The sequence below is a fragment of the Pogona vitticeps genome, chromosome 2 (genome assembly GCF_051106095.1).
Source record: "Pogona vitticeps strain Pit_001003342236 chromosome 2, PviZW2.1, whole genome shotgun sequence".
NCBI classification, from domain to species: domain Eukaryota; kingdom Metazoa; phylum Chordata; class Lepidosauria; order Squamata; family Agamidae; genus Pogona; species Pogona vitticeps.
The window spans coordinates 11632481-11650039 of NC_135784.1; the positions used below are offsets into that span (position 1 = coordinate 11632481).

The window sequence follows — 17559 nt, forward strand, 5'->3', positions numbered from 1 at the left end:
GGCACTTTGACTTTTTATCAGAATTTATACAATAAAAAGAAGTAGATAAAGAAGCCCATAAAGAATATGTATGGAAACACAACAAAATGAAACTGACTAAAGAACAAATTCAGTGCTTAAACAAGCCTTTAATGTATGCAGAAATTATACAAGCCCTCAAAAAACAAACAATCAAAAAAGAAAGCACCAGGCCCAGATAGTCTGTCAGCGGGAATATTATAAAGAATTGGAAAATGCATTGCTCAATCTATATAAGAAGCTTTTGGAATGTGTAGAAGGGAGAATTGCCACCAACATGGACAGAAGCGATAATTTCCCTTATACATAAGGAAAACACGAAGGGTAAAGAAATCAAAAACTACAGACCGATTTCATTACTGAACGTGGATTATAAAATATACGCGACCATGTTGGCAACTAGACTGAAAAGAATTTTAATACAGTTAATACATCAAGACCAGTCGGGGTTTCTTCCAAAAAGACAGATGAAAAATAACATAAGGATAATCTTAAATTCTCTGCAATACTATGAAGCTCATCCAGAGAAACAGATGGCTATGATATTCTTGGATGCAGAGAAAGCTTTTGACAATCTGAATTTTATCCTGTATCAACTGGAAGTGCTACAAGTTGGAGAAAGATTTTTGAAACTAATCAAAGCAATTTATACTCAGCAAAAGGCAAAAGTGAGAATTAATGGAGAGCTGATTGAAGAAGTACAAATACAGAAAGGTACTAGATGGGGTGTCCACTCTCGCCATTACTGTTTATGTTGACTCTTGAAATATTAACCCAACAAATTATAGATAAAAAGAAATTAAAAGGACTGAAAGTAAGAGATCATACTTATAAGCTCCAAGCCTTTGCAGATGATTTAGTCATTACAGTGGACCCTTATTGTACAAACAACTCGACATGTATACTTTTCGAGATACGGACTTCTCCAGCCGCAAAATTTCCAATCAACTTGTGGCCAGAGAATCAACCTGCTGACCGGAAGGGGGAGGCAGGGAAAGTGCCAAATTCAAGTTTAGAGCTTTCCCCGCCTCCCCCTTCCAGTCCATAGCCCAACGATCGTGCCTTCGGATGTCTTCCATGGCTTCTCCGCTGCCATGGAAGGCATCTCGGAGGTCACCCCACCACCGATTGCACCTCCGAAACACGATCGGTGGCGGAAGGAGATATCCGAGAGGCCTCCCATGGCAGCAGAGAAGCCCTGGAAGGCCTCCAGACGTCCCGCTCGCTGCCGATCATGGCTCTGGAGCTTCTCCGGAGGCACGATCGCTGGCAAGCGGGACCTCTGCAGGCCTTCCAGGGCTTCTCTGCCACCATGGGAGGCCTCTCAGAGATTCCCCACCCCCACAGGCTTTCCCTCGGTGGACTGGGCCTACTGGGGGAGGGCTTCCCCTGGTAAGCCCGGTCTACTACCTGGGAAAGCCTGGGGAGTAGACCAGGCCTACTGGGGGAAGCCCTCCCCTTGTAGGCCCAGTCTACCCTGGAAAAGCCTGCATCGGTGGGTGACCTCTGAGAGGCCTCCAGCAGCGGGGCGGAAGCCCTCAGAGGCCTTGGGCAGCAGCTATGGCAGCAGTGGGGGACCTCTGGAAGGCTTCGGAAAGGTAAGGTCTATTTATTTTCATTTTTTGTTTGTGTGTGTGTGTGTGGTTTAATGGGCCGGTTACGGATTAAATGGTTTTCAATGCATTCCTATTCGACGTACAGACATTTTGACCTGCGGCCACCTTTCCAATATGGATTAATTCCGTAGGTCGAGGGTCCACTGTATGGACTCAATGGAAGATCTGATGGAGATTCTGAAAAATTTTGGAGACATGGCAGGAATGACAATAAACCAAAAGAAAACAAAAATACTTTAAAAAAATATGAGAAAACAAGAACGACAGAAGCTAATAGAAAAGACTAACTTCCAAGAAGAAAAGAGAGTTAGGGATTCAAATCACAAAGAAGAGGAGCACATTATTTAAAGATAATTACCATACATGAAGTTGATTAAAGAGGTACAGATCAACTTGGAGAGATGAGACAAATTACAGTCATGATTGATGGGAAGAATTGCAACTATCAAAATTAATGTTCTGCTAAAAAATTATTTTTATTTCAGACAATCCCCATAATATTAAAACAGCCCTTCTTTCAGGAACTTAACAAGATAATTATGAGATTTGTGTGGCAAGGTAAAAAAAAAAATCAAGAATTAAAATTAAAGCAATGCAAGATGCCAAACAGAGAGCAGGTTTTGGTCTTCCAGATTGGGTTTTGTATTATTGTTGTTGTTTAGTCATTTAGTCATGTCCGACTCTTCATGACCCCATGGACCAGAGCACGCCAGGCCCTCCTGTCTTCCACTGCCTCCCAGAGTTGGGTCAAATTCATATTCGATGACACTGTCCAACTATCTCATCCTCTGTCATCCCCTTCTCCTCCTGCCTTCACACTTTCCTAACATCAGCGTCTTTTCCAGGGAGTCTTCTATTGAAAAGAAATTAGAATGGATAAAGGAATGGATAACTTCGGAAAATGATAGATTACTCAATTTGGAAGGACATGATTTGTAGTTTGGTTGGCATGCTTTTCTATAGCATAAAAAAGATAAAGAGCAAAAACATTTTAATTCACATATGATAAGAAGAGCTTTATTAGGAACTTGGAAAAAGATTATTCAACAAATTTACGAAAAAACACCAGTATGGGTATCACCTACAGATGCCTTTACACAACCTAATCTTATGTCTGAAATGAAGATTCTACAATATCAAAATTTATTGAAAGAGGACTTTGAGTTAAGGTCTAAAAAAGAATTAGAGATGCAAATAAACTGGTGTTCGATAGCACAGCTGGAATTCAGATACAGAAAAAACAAAATAGATGGTTTCTACTCAGAACAAACGACATTTGATTAATTTCTATTAGGCTCAAAAGATAAAATAATTAAGAACATGTCTAATGATTTGTTACAAATTAAAATGCAAGACGAGATGTTTAAGGAATGTATGATTAAGTGGACACAAAATATAGGTCATAAAATTGAAAGCTTCCATTAACTCTGGAACTGTTTTTAAGTATGTTACCAGATAATATAGATAAGGCAAAGAAGTGCTTAGTTATACAGTACAGTATATATAATCACAGCAGCCAGAATTCTTTAAGCAAAAATATGGAAAAGTCTGGTGATACCGAAACAAGAGGAACTTACTGAGAAGATACGGGAAGTGGCAGAAATGGACATTCTATCAGAAGTAATGAAAGACTGTCCTATACAAAATGCAAATGAAAGATGGGACTTATTTTACAAATTGTTAGAGTCACCAATAGTGCTTGAAGAACATAGATCACAATGTGAACTAAAATCTGGAAGGCAGAAAATAGCAGAAAAGCATAGTTTGAATTTTGATATTGCAATGTCTCGTGAAGTTGCCATGATGGTGAGTTAGTTGCCCGGAGAGGGGAGGTACAGTGGAGTCTTGACTTATGGCCGGCTCCATTTACCTACTTTGACATGCAAGGAAGAGATTCTATAATTCGTGAAAACTGATATGACTGCAGAAAAAGGGTGACTCCCACAATGAAACAGACTGGGGGGGGGGTCAGTATTCTGACATCTAGAGATGTGCAGTTTCTCCTGTGGACTCCAAGAAAGACAACAGACTGACCGGGATCCTGCGAAAAGCCCTCTCTGAGACATTGGTCCATCTCTCCCTTTCTCTCTTCAGATAGCGTGCCTCTCTCCTCCCTGATCTTTCTCCTCCACTCTCACCTGTTTTGCTCCCCAATATGAGGGTTCCTCCGGTCTTACTTCTCTTCAACTCCTTTCTTCCTCTTCATGAGGTATCATCACGTTCTCCCACTATTTGGTCCAGGGTTTCTCCATTCATATCCACTCCCAGCCTTGTGGTGATATCCTCTCCTTCTTTTCCCCTTCTGCTTCTCCAGCCTCTGCTGTCTCCTTTCTTGATTGTTCCCCAAGATATATTTATTCTCTCCTCCTGTCCTATTCCTTTCTTTTTCTCCTATACCTAAGGCTTATTGATTGATTGATTGATTGATTGATTGATTGATTGATTGATTGATTGATTGATTGATTGATTCATTGGACTTATATACCGCCCGCTACAAGCACTCTCCGGGCAGTTTATAATTTTTTTAATTATACAGGCTACACATCTCCCCCCCAGCAAGCTGGGTACTCATTTTACCGACCTCGGAAGGATGGAAGGCTGAGTCAACCTTGAGCCGGCTACCTGGGATTTGAACCCCAGGTCGTGAGCACAGTTTTTTAGCTGCAGTACAGCGTTTTAACCACTGCGCCACGAGGTTCCTTTACCCAGTGGATCCTTCCTTTCCCTGATGGACCTTGCACTTCCCTAACCCCCAGGATCTTTATTTCCAGACTCTCCTATCCCTTCGTTGGTCTCAACCTTTGATTCTTCACCTGGAACTATCTCTATCCTCCTGGTTTTCTCTGTAACCCTCCTAATCTCTCTATCTTTCCATTCTCCCCATGAAGGTGTCACTTCTCAGAATGGTCACATGTTCTGTCTCTGGGGCTCCTTGGCCTTCTCACTCCTCTTCTCAGGAAAGGACTGCACTCCAGAAAGGATGAGTTCAGCCCTTCTTTCTCCGTCAGATAGACAGCCAGTGACAAGGTGTTCGGAGCTCATCTGGGCACCTCATAAAAAGTCTTTTCATTGTTGCAGTGATGCCAGGCAAATCCAAAACTTGTTAATTCTGTACAATTTCATTTATTAAAATCATTTCTAGATTCCATACTTAAATATATTAAACCCAAATAAATATGGAAGACAGTCTTACAGGTGTGAGGAAAAAACTGTTGGTACATATATTCAAATTCAAATGTCATACATTTATGCAAAAACTGCAGGCTTACTTAAAATATATCCTTGCAACTTGTAAAAAGATGCAGGAATTCAAATTTAGATAATAGGGAAAAATTATGGAGTGTTTGAATCTAAAATACAAACACATAAAAAAAACAGGAGCTCATAATCTAGAAAGACAGAGAATACATCTTCAGAAGATTTCAAACTTCCAAAGAATTTAATGATAAACAGCAAAAACCCTTATAATTTTCAATGAAAGACATGCAAAAGTATTTAAACTTTAAATATAAATATATACAAAGTTAAAAAGCACTATTTGGTTCTAAGTGTGTTGTTAACAAACAGAACATTTTCCCCCTCACTCAGCCATATGTAAAATCCATTGCTGGCTGTCAATTGCTCAAAGTTATTTTTCCATTCTTCCAAGGATTTTTATTTATTTTTCGTCGTTGTCGTTTAGTTGTGTCTGACTCTTCGTGACCCCATGGACCAGAGCACGCCAGGCCCTCCTATCTTCCACTGCCTCCCGGAGTTGTACCAAATTCACGTTGGTTGCTTTGCAGATACTGTCCAGCCATCTCATCCTTGGTCGTCCCCTTCTCCTCTTGCCGTCGCACTTTCCTAACATCAAGGTCTTTTCCAGGGAGTCTTCTCTTCTCATGAGATGGCCAAAGTCCTGGAGCCTCAGCTTCAGGATCTGTCCTTCCAGGGCTGATTTCCTTCAGAATGGATAGGTTTGTTCTCCTTGCAGTCCAGGGGATTCTCAAGAGCCTCCTCCAGCACCACAATTCAAAGGCATCAATTCTTCGGCGGTCAGCTTTCTTTATGGTCCAGCTCTCACTTCCATACATCACGACAGGAAAAACCATAGCTTTGACTATTTGGACTTTTGTTGGCAAGGTGATGTTTCTGCTTTTTAAGATGCTGTCAAGATTTGTCATTGTTTTCCTCCCAAGAAGCAGGTGTCTTTTAATTTCGGGGCTGCTGTCTCCATCATGGAGCCCAGGAAAATAAAATCTGTCACTGCCTGCATATCTTCCCCTTCTATTTCCCAGGAGGTGATGGGACCAGTGGCCATGATCTTAGTTTTTTTGATGTTGAGTTTCAGGCCATTTTTTGCACTCTCCTCTTTCACCCTCATTAAAACGTTAATTCCTCCTCACTTTCTGCCATCAGAATGGTATTATCTGCATATCAGAGGTTGTTGATATTTCTTCCAGCAATCTTAATTCCGTCTTGGGATTCCTCCGGTCCAGCCTTCCGCATGATGTATTCTGCATATAAGTTAAATAAGTAGGGGGACAATATACAGCCTTGTCATACTCCTTTCCCAATTTTGAACCAATCAGTTGTTCCATAGCCAGTTCTAACTGTTACTTCCTGTCCCACATATAGGTTTCTCAGGAGATAGATAAGGTAGTCAGGCACTCCAATTTCGTTAAGGACTTGCCCTAGTTTGCTGTGGTCCACACAGTCAAAGGCTTTTGCATAGTCAATGAAGAAGAAGTAGATATTTTTCTGGAACTCTCTGGCTTTCTCCATAATCCACCGCAAATTAGCAATTTGGTCTCTAGTTCCTCTGCCTCTTCGGAATCCAGCTTGTACCTCTGGGAGTTCTTGGTCCACATACTGTTGAAGCCTACTTTGGAGGATTTTGAGCATACCTTGCTAGCGTGTGAAATGAGTGCAATTGTACAGTAGTTGGAGCATTCTTTGGCACTGCCTTTTCTTTGGGATTGGGATGTAGACTGATCTTTTCCAATCCTCTGGCCACTGTTGGGTTTTCCAAACTTGCTGGCATATTGAATGTAGCACCTTAACAGCCTCATCTTTCAAGATTTTAAATAGTTCAACTGGAATGCCATCACCTCCCCTGGCCTTGTTGTTAGCCAGGCTTTCTAAAGCCCACTTGACTTCACTCTCCAGGATGTCTGGCTCAAGGTCAGCAACTACACTGTCTGGGTTTTCCAGGATATCCAAATCTTTCTGATATAATTCCTCTGTGTATTCTTGCCACCTCTTCTTGATGTCTTCTGCTTCTGTTAGGTTACCTGTCATTTTTGTCCTTTATCATGTCCATCTTTGCGCAAAATGTTCCTCTAATATCTCCAATTTTCCTGAGCAGATCTCTGGTTTTCCCTTTTCTGTTATTTTCCTCTATTTCTTTGCATTGTTCATTTAAGAAGGCTCTCTTGTCTCTCCTTGCTATTCTTTGGAACTCTGCATTCAATTTTCTGTAACTTTCCCTATCTCCCTTGCATTTTGCTTCCCTTCTCCTCTCTGCTATTTCTAAGGCCTCGTTGGAGAGCCACTTTGCTTTCTTGCATTTCCTTTTCTTTGGGATGGTTTTTGTTGCTGCCTCCTGGACAATGTTACGAGCCTCTATCCAAAGTTCTTCAGGCACTCTGTCCACCAAATCTAGTTCCTTAAATCTGTTTTTTACTTCCATTGTGTATTCATAAGGGATTTGGTTTAGATTATATCTGAGTGGCCCAATGGTTTTTCCTACTCTCGTCAGTCTAAGCTTGAATTTTGCTATGAGGAGCTGATGATCAGAACCGCAGTCAGCTCCAGGTCTTGTTTTTGCTGACTGTATAGAGCTTCTCCATCTTTGGCTGCAGAGAATATAATCAATCTGATTTCGATATTGCCCATCTGGTGATTTCCACGTGTAGAGTCGCCTCTTGTGTTGTTGGAAAAGAATGTTTGTGATGACCAGCTTATTCTCTTGACAGAACTCTATTAGCCTTTCTCCTGCTTCATTCTGTACTCCCAGGCCAAACTTCCCTGTTGTTCCTTTTATCTCTTGTCTCCCTACTTTAGCATTCCAGTCTCCTAGAATGAGAGGAACATCTTTCTTTGGTGTCAGTACTAGAAGGTGTTGTAAATCTTCATAAAATTGTTCAATTTCAGTCTCCTCAGCAATGGTGGTTGGTGCATAAACTTGGATTATTGTGATGTTGAAAGGTCTGCCTTGGATTCGTATTGACATCATTCTATCATTTTTGAGATTGTATTTATTTATTTATTTGATTTATACCCAACCTATCTGAACTACTCGTCCACTCTAGGCGGCTTCCAATACACAGTGGGGTCTCTACTTAAGAACGTCCCTACTTAAAAACAATCCAACTTAAGAACAGCTCCATTTGCTAAATTTTGCTTCTACTTGAGAACAGAAATCCAAGATAAGAACAGGAAAAAAAAAACCTTTCCTGCTCTTTTTTTAACCTTAGGTCATCTTAGGTTAAAAAAAAAATCTCCCCCTAGTGGTAGAGTACGTATTAACCAGTTTTGCATTAGTTCCTATGGACACTAATGCTTCAATGTACGAACGCACCTCTACATAACAAAAAAACAGCCAGAACGGATTAATTCGTTTTCAGTCCATTCCTATGGGAAATTTTGCTTCAACTTAAGAACGTTTCAACTTAAGAGCACCATTCCAAAATGGATTAAGTTCTTAAGTAGAGGTGCCACTGTAGTTTCTATGGACGGAAAAGAGCAGATACGGATTAAATGGTTTTCAGTGCATTCCTATGGGAAATGCAGATTCAACATAAGAACTTTTCAACTTGAGAACCACCTTCCAATACGGATTAAGTTCTTAAGTAGAGACCCCACTGTAAAATATAACTGGCATCAGTTCCACTGTCTGTTGTACTCCATGAAAACAAAAATCTATGGTTCTCCTTTCCTTTCTAATAGCACTTTGTGTGAAATTTCTTCCAAAATTTATATTCCCTTCGTTCTGCATCAGTCAGCAAAACCAAATCTTCCAAAGGCTTAGGTTTCTCAGCCTCCGAGAAGCTCAGATGTTAAGGATCAAAGGATTTTGTCACCTCCAACCCTGTGCAGCCCCTTCCCCGAAGAGAGCAGATTTTGAAAAACCAAAAACCAACAATCTCTGCCATTACAAAGCAGTATATTCTCAATACAATAGCATAGAAACGCCTAGTTCTTCATAAATAATACGGAATATATATTCATTGGTACGCTCTTTAAAACTCAATTACTCTTATTGTTTATGAGGGTAAACCCTTATTTTAAAAATGACAGCTTTTCTCTCTTCACAGTGGTACCTCGACTTATGAACTTAATCTGTTTTGGAACGACGTTCGTACGTTGAAAAGTTCGCAAGTAGAAATAACATTTCCCACTGAAATGCATGGGAATGAAATTAATCCATTCCAGCATTTCAAAACACAAAAAGGCAGGGCGAAAGGGCTGGAAATTCGAATTCCCACCCTTTCACTTTCCGTTCAATGATTTCCAATGGGGGGAAAATTCACCAAAAATTAACGAAGACTCAGAACAAAGCCAAATTAAGTTTGAAAATGTTTCACGAGGTGAAGTAACTATTCCAAGCATTTAAAACAGGTTTCAAACATTTTAAGACACTTTTAAATGAGCGAAAACTGACATCGTTAACTGAAAATCCACCATAGAGAACATCGTTAAACGATGCGGAAAATTCGTTTAAAAAACCCATCGCTAAGCGAATACATCGTTAAACTAAGCAATTACTAAGCGAGGCACCACTGTATCTAGGGCCATTGGTAAGTCGAGGGTTGACTGTAATTGCTTTTATTTCATCAGTTAGCCTTAGAACATCCATCCTTTTCTCTTTTAACATTAATTTTGTAAAAATTTCATTGCATAATATATGCTTATTCTCATTTTCTTTGCACAAGGTTCCACGTCTATTTTGTGGTATCTCTCTGTTAATTAACAATAGATGTAAAATACATCAGAAGTGGCACTTAAAAAACACTCAATTTTTTCTCTTTCTATTTTGCATTGCTTCAGCATTTGGTTGTTTCTTCTTTACAGTGGAAAACAGCACAAAAATGAATGAGGTCCTTCTTAACTTGTCAGGAGCTCTGAATAAAGTTCTTTCCACATTCCATGCATTTCTATGCTTTCTCCCCAGTGTGAGTCCTTTCATGTTTCCTAAGGGTATCACTCCTACTAAAGCTCTTTCCACATTCCATGCATTTATGTGGTTTCTCCCCAGTGTGAGTCCTTTCATGATTCCTAAGGATACCACTCCTACTAAAGCTCTTTCCACATTCCATGCATTTATGTGGTTTCTCCCCAGTGTGAGTACTTTGATGTGTTCTAAGGGTACCACTGTGACGAAAGCTCTTTCCACATTCCATGCATTTATGTGGTTTCCCTCCAGTGTGAATACTTTGATGTGATCTAAAGTTACCACTGTGACTAAAGCTCTTTCCACATTCCATGCATGTATATGGTTTCTCCCCAGTGTGAGTTCTGTGATGTACTCTAAGGGATCCACTCCTAGTAAAGCTCTTTCCACATTCCATGCATTTATACAGCTTTTCCCCACTGTGATTTCTTTCATGTTTCCTAAGTTCATCACTGCGACTAAAGCTCTTTCCACATTCCATGCATTTATGTGGTTTCACCCCATTGTGATTTATTTGATGTGACCTAAGGCCATCACTGCGACTAAAGCTCTTGCCACATTCCATGCATTTATGTGGTGCTTCCCCTGTGTGGGTTCTTTCATGTGACCTAAGGTGACTACTCTCACTAAAGCTCTTTCCACATTCCGTGCATTTATGTGTTTTCTCTCCAGTGTGATTTCTTTCATGTGAACCAAGCTTATCCCTCCGACTAAAGCTCTTTCCACATTCCATGCATTTATGTGGTTTCTCACCTGTGTGGGTTCTTTGATGTGACCTAAATTTACAATGGTCACTGAAGCTCTTTCCACATTCCATGCATTTATGTGGTTTCTCCCCAGTGTGAGTCATATGATGTAACCTAAGGCCACCACTATAACGAAAGCTCTTTCCACATTCCATGCATTTATATGGTTTCTCCCCAGTGTGAGTCCTTTGATGTAACCTAAGGGCACCACTGTGTCTAAAGCTCTTTCCACATTCTATGCATTTATAAGGTTTCTCCCCAGTGTGAGTTCTATCATGTGACCTAAGATTACTACTCCGACTGAACCTCTTTCCACATTCCATGCATTTATATGGTTTCTCCCCAGTGTGAGTCCTTTGATGTAACTTAAGGACACCACTGTGACTAAAGCTCTTTCCACATTCTATGCATTTATAAGGTTTCTCCCCAGTGTGAATTCTTTCATGTGATCTAAGGTTACCATTGTGAATGAAACTCTTTCCACATTCCATGCATTTATGTGGTTTCTCCCCATTGTGAGTTGTTTTGTGTATATGGAGGCTCTTGTTTTGACTGAAGCTCTTTTCACGTTCCATACATGGATTCAGTTTCCCCCCTGCATGTGTTCTTTGATGTCTACTGAGGTGATATGCATTTATGTGGTTTCTCCCCTGCATCAGTCCTTTCATGGGAAGTCCATGCCTGCCCAGTCTGATTTTCAATTCCCTGTTTTCTTGCTTGATTATGAGTTCCTGCCCAGGTTGCTCCAGATGTTGCTGGGCAATTCTTCTTCTCCTGTTCATCATCTGGTAGATTAGAAAAAGAGAAAAAACCACTTCCAAAATCTGCAGGAATAAGAACTGATGTGTTCGGGCTCCGACTGTGTTACAGAGGAGGAAGGAAAGATAGGCAAAAAAGGTGAGGGAACAGAATCATTAGGAACTTCTGAAAACAGGATAGGAAGTAGACATGGATTTGAGGTTGGAGGCTTGGTGCTTCCTCCCCTTACCCCCAGGGTAGACTGGAGGGGCGGGGGGGGGAGTAGCCATTGTCTATAAATCCATCTTAGAGGTTACTAGGCACTCCTCAGTGGTAAGGCCAAGTCTAGATGCCCTCCACGTGCCGATCGGGGCCAGGGATCGTATTGGGATTTTGCTGGGCTACAGTGCTCTCCACGACCCAGCCACTTCCCTTTCGGAGCTGACCGACATTCTCTCCGTGGCACTGTTGGGATCCCCGAGGCTATTGGTCTTGGGTGACTTCAATGTGCACGCAGGGGCAGAGGTTACTGGGCCAGCTCTTGAGTTCCTGGAAACAATGGCTTCCTTGAACATGTCCCAACATTTCATCGGCTCCACCCACTTGGGTGGCCATACGTTAGACCTGGTCTTTTCCACCAATTGGAGCAAGTGTGGTCTGATGGTGATTGACCTTGTGTTGGTCCCCTTGTAATGGTCAGATCACCACCTGATAAAATGTAGCCTTGCAGTGGCTCCCCCCCCCTTGCAGGGAGCAGGGACCTATTTCTATGGTCCACCCTTGAAGTCTACTGGATCCGGCTGGATTCCAGGATGTCATGAGAGGGGTGACGGCTGACCTAGCTAGTGTTCCTGTCAACACTCTGATGGACAGCTGGTCTGCCGCGGCCACCAGGGCCATAGACACAATTGCGCCTAAACTCCCTCTCTGTCGTAGGCCTCGACCAGCTCCCTGGTTTAACCAGGAGCTTCAAGTGTTGAAGCGAACTAGGAGAAGGCTAGAGTGTAGATGGAGGAAGAGCCGAACGGATCATAATTGGATAGCTGTTAAGGTCGCAACTAACCTTTACCTGAATAAGGTAAAGGCTGCATGTCGATCATTCTTCGCTAACCGGATAAGCGAAGCGTCCAACCAGCAGGCAGAGTTATTCCGAATAGTGCACGACCTATCCGGAACTGTTTCAGGTGATAGCCCTCCCCCTAGTTTCTCACCTGACCAGTTTGCAGCCTTTTAAAAATCTAAAGTGGAGGCCATCCGCTGGGAGCTCTCTCCTTTTTAAAATGCAGTGATGCCTCACTTAGCGACGTTAATCCATTCCGGAAAAAACGTTGCTAAGTTATTTAATCGCTAAGTGATTTTTAAAAGCCCATAGAAACGCTTTAAAACAAGTTTAATGCATTCCTACGGGCTTCAAAACTAACCTTAAGCGAAGATCCTCCATAGGGGCGGCCATTTTCGGTGCCTCTTAAACGAGGCAAAACAGCAGGTGGCCATTTTGAAACTGCCAATCAGCTGTTCAAGAAAAGTTCCCCGACCCTTTTTAAACTGTTTGCATTGCAAACACGGGAAGGAGCAACGTTCCCATCTGCTCTCCTTGTCAAGGGAGCCATTTCTCCTTCTCTCTCTTTTTTTCTCTCCTGCCCGCCTGCCTGAGCCCGCCACTGCTTTCCTCGACCGAGTGTGTGGTGTGTGTGTTTGCGTGTGTGTGTGTGAGTGCACGTTCCCCTTCCCCTCACCCCAACGGAGCCCAAGGCCGGCCGGCCGGGATTGGCTGCCGAGGGCCCTGAGCATTCTCTGCTCCTTGGGTGCAAGGCAAGGCAGGCAGGGGGCTCGCCTTCGCCAGTCCATGACCATGGGCGACAAGAAGAGCCCAACCAGGCCAAAAAGGCAAGCAAAGCCTGCAGCTGATGCAGCCGGCCAGTGAGGGAGTGTGTGTGTGTGGTGGTGAGCAGTGCTTCTTTCCCCGCCACGGAGCAAAGCTGCCATTTGGAGGGCGAGGGAAGGAGGTGGCTGTATGCGGGCGGGGGTTGGGGTGGACAGTCTTTGACCCCCCCCCGGCTTGAAGGGGCAGGAGGTGGACCTGTGGGTGTCCTGACGGCCCAAGTTGCCACAGAGGTGCCCCTCGCGAGAAGGGGGAGGACGGACTCCGGCCTAGAAGGTGAAAGGGGGAAGCCGGTGGAGGAGAGAGCAGCCGGTGGTGGTGGTGGGGTCTTCCGGTGGAGGGTGGGCTTCCAAAGGATCCCTTGGTTGGGATGAGAGGCTCCCCCTTAGCCCCCCGCTGCTTTGCTCTCCTCCAGGTGGATCCTCCCATCTCCTCCCAGACGTGCAAGCGTCGCTTTGTCATGATCGCAAAGCAATTTATCCCCATAGGGGCCATTGCTAACTGATCGCTCTGGCGATGGCCAAAACCCTGTCACTAAGCGATTTCATCGTTAAACTGAGCGATCAGTAAGCAAGGCACCACTGTACAGTGAGTCGAGCCGAGATGTCCAGCACTCCGTCTTGTCCGGTAACTTTCCATTCTTTTCAGTCGGTAACGTCTGACGCTGTGGCCAATGTGCTTGATCGCTGCCGAGCCACCACCTCCTCCTTGGACCCTAGCCCGGCCTGGCTAATCAAAGCAGCCAGGTCGATAACAACAGAATGGGCCACTGCAATAATAAATGGGCCTTTCCTTCAGGGCAGGTTTCCATCGGCCCTCAAGGAGACACTCATTAGGCCCATAGGAAAGAAACCTCATTTGGTGGTGGATGAAATTGGCAATTATAGGCCCGTCGCCAATGTTTCTTTCATGAGCAAAGTAGTCGAGAGGGTGGTGCCCAACCAGCTTCAGGCCCACTTGGATGAAACAGACGCCCTGGATCTGTTTCAGTTGGGCTTCAGGCACAGTGTGTATTATAGTATGAAAGTTTTCCTTATGTAAAATTGCTTTTAATTATATTGTTGTCGTTTTACTGCTGTAAGCCGCCTAGAGTAGTCTTAATTGGTTAGATAGGCGGGATATTAAATAAATAAATAAATAAATAAATAAATAAATAAATAAATAAATAAATAAATAAATAAATAGTATGATTTATGTAATTCTTTGCTTTATTTGATCGTTTATCCTATACTGGAAGCTGCCTAGAGTGGTCTATTAGGCCAGATAGGCGGGGTATAAATTAAATAAATAAATAAAATAAACATGATCCAGGAATAGAATCTGAGAACTGGAGAGCTAGAAGATTCTGCTGCCTGAATGGCCCTTCTTGAATAATGAATTAAATGAGATACAAGTTATTCTACTCAAGCCTCAGATGTCACTAGGAGGTTTTCTCCGGAGGCATGGAAATGGTCAACAGGGACTCAAATGGGAAGGAGCCTTTTTCCAGCAGTAGAGGTGACAGAAAACCATGAAGACATTCACAACTTGGCAGAATTTGTATATAACAGTTCAGGAGCCAAAGCTCTCTTGGAGAATGTCACTATGGACATAAAGTAAATGTTCCTCTTGACATTTAGTCCAGTCGTGTCTGACTCTAGGGCGTTGTGCTCATCCCCGTTTGCAAGCCATAGAGCTAGCTTTTGTCCATAGACAGTTTCCATGGTCACATGGCCAGTGTGACTTAGACATGGAACGCTGTTACCTACCCACTGAGGTGGTACCTATTTTTCTACTTGCATTTATTTATTTACAATTTTTTTAACCGCATACAACAATATTAAAACTTTAAAATATTGAAAACATTAAAATAGACAATATAAAATATCATATATTAAAACAATTCTTTAAACATTAATATTAATAAATCCTTCTGCTCATGAGGCCAGCTAGAGAATACTGTTTAATTCAAATGCTGGCTAAACAGAAAGGTCTGAAAAGCCAAAAGTGTTGGAGCTTGGCGGATCTCTATAGGAAGGGAATTCCAAAATTGGGGGGCAAGAGCCGAGAAGGCCCTATTTCAACATCCCATTCCCCTCACCTCTTTCAGGAAATGGCACCTGCAGAAGGGCCTCCTGGCCTGATCTTAGAGGACGGGCAGGCTCGTATGGAGGAAGGAGGTCCTTTAGGTAACCAGGTCCTAAGCCGTTTAGGGCTTTATATCAAAGCATTTGATGAATTAATGGAACATCTCCACTGTGTATTAGGACAAACTCCTTCAGCCCAAAGGTGCAGCAATCCCTCAAAACAGAGAACTTGAGTTTGATTCTGATTATAGGGATCTGAAAGTACAAATCCGCCATTCATATGTTGAATATAGGAAGACTGACTGTGCAAGCTAGGCACAAATCTCTCTCCCTAAAAACTCAATTAAGGAATTGTATGAAAGAAAAAAAAGGCAGACATTTATTTTGGAGCAATGCAGCAAGCTCCAACAGGCAGTGACCCCCCCAAAAAACAATAAACTCTTTTGGGCCATCATGCCAGCTCCTCTAGGCTGGAAGTACATGAACCGGCCATAATATCTCCCCCAAGATGGGTCCAATATTTTTCTGACGGTCTTTTTGACAAAGATAGAGCTGTGAGACCTTCTACACTCTTTTCTTCTCTCTGATCTTCCTGTTTAGTCATCACTACCCATAGAAGAGACTAAAGATCTAATCATTCAGTTACAATCTGGAAAAGCAGCCGGCCCCCGATGCCGTCCCACCGGGCTTACTGAAATGCGAACCGGACTGGTGGGCTTCCCTTTTCAAAGCTATAGCTAATACTGGGATCTTGCCGAAATTCTGGACCAATGCAATTCTTGCCCCCATGTATTATTAAAAAGGGGGACCTCATCTCCCAGAAAACTCCAGTAATTATCAGTAATTAGGAAACTCTATGCAAAACAGATACTAACTAAACTTAATTCCTGGATCAATAATCAGCCTTTGCTTGGCCCTGAACAAGCTGGTTAAGCATGAAAATTCTAAATTGTATGTGGCTTTCCTTGACTTAAAGGCAGCTTTCGAGTCGGTAGACAGAGATTTCGCAGAGATTCTCTGTGAAAAACATGAAAATGAGGGCATAGAGAAAAGACTCCGTTCCCTCATAAGAATTTTATACTCTGGCACAACATGCCAATTCTGTGCCTCTTGGAGAGATGAGTTATCTAATCAATTTCCAACCAGTAAGGGAGAGAGGCAAGGCTGCATTCTTGCTCCCTCCCTATTCAACCTATTTATGAATGACCCAGCCCGATTTCTAGCCAGTGTGGAGGGTCATCCACCAAAATTGGGGATGCATCGTGACCTGTTATTGCTTTATTTATTTGTTTGTTACATTTATAGCCTGCCCATCGAGTCATACCGACTACTCTGGGCGGGTAACAACATATCAAATCTAAATACAGTTTAAAATCATAATATATTACTAAAAACAATGATCCAGGTGGGAGAAAGCACAAAAAACAAAATCAGATGGTGGATGGAGGAAAGGCTTGCTTGAACAGCCAGGTTTTCAGTTGGCATTTGAAGATGCTCAGGGAAGGGGTCATGCAAATCTCAGGAGGGAGGCTGTTCCCAGTTTCTTGTTTTTTCCTTCTGGGCCTCCCTCGGCATTAGGCTCCTCAGTTTAGACCTTGGTGGGAGAAGGCCTTCCGTCAGGTAACGAGGGCCTAAACTGTTTAGGGCTTTATACATCAGTGTATACATTGAAATTGATGTGGAACCGAACGGGCAGCCAATGCAAGGTGGCCAGAGTGGCAGTAATATATTTCCTTACCCCATTAAGAAGTCTGGCCGCTGCATTCTGCACTATCTGGAGTTTTTGCACAGATCTTAAAGGCAGCCCCACGTAGAGAGCATTACAGTGGTCTAATCTCGAGCTTACAAGCGCATGGACCAGAGTGGTGAGCGACCCAACATCTGGGCTATCTGCCAGAGATGGAATTAAGTGGTGCAGACCATTGATGCTACCTGGGATTCCATGGCAAGTGCCTGGTCAGGATACAACCCCGAGCTGCACACCTCACTCTTCATGGTGAATCACACCCCGAAAAAGAGAGGGAGTTTCCCCGACTGTGGGGGCGTCCACCCTCAGGACCTCCATCTTGTCCTGTTTCAGCCTCAGCCCATTTTCCTGCACCCATTGCAGTACAGACCCCAGGCAGCACTGCAGGGACAGAACGGCATCCACTATAGTTGGCAAAAAGGAGATGTAGAGCTGCGCTTCATCAGCATATTGACAATATGATGGTCCACACCCCTTGATGATCTCACCCAGCGGCCTCATATAGATGTTTTCAACAGCATTGGGGAGATGATCGAACCCTGCGGAACCCCACAATTGAGGCTCCATGGGGCTGACTCATGCTCCCCAAGC

The 17559-nt window shown here is 43.1% G+C and overlaps 3 protein-coding genes across 5 annotated transcripts in view; all 3 read right to left on the reverse strand.

The window, feature by feature from the left end:
* Window positions 1-17559, reverse strand: part of LOC110070647 (uncharacterized) — a 262437-nt gene that overhangs the window by 200437 nt on the left and 44441 nt on the right. The window lies entirely within an intron of this gene.
* Window positions 1-17559, reverse strand: part of LOC140703803 (uncharacterized) — a 276588-nt gene that overhangs the window by 98726 nt on the left and 160303 nt on the right. The gene's annotated exons all lie outside the window — the stretch shown is intronic.
* Window positions 1627-17559, reverse strand: part of LOC140703793 (uncharacterized) — a 30730-nt gene continuing 14797 nt past the window's right edge. Inside the window, exon 3 of the mRNA XM_078387791.1 lies at window positions 1627-11320. Within this exon, the coding sequence (XP_078243917.1) occupies window positions 9773-11320 (1548 nt within the window). The 3' untranslated portion in view covers window positions 1627-9772. The remainder of the gene's footprint in view (window positions 11321-17559) is intronic.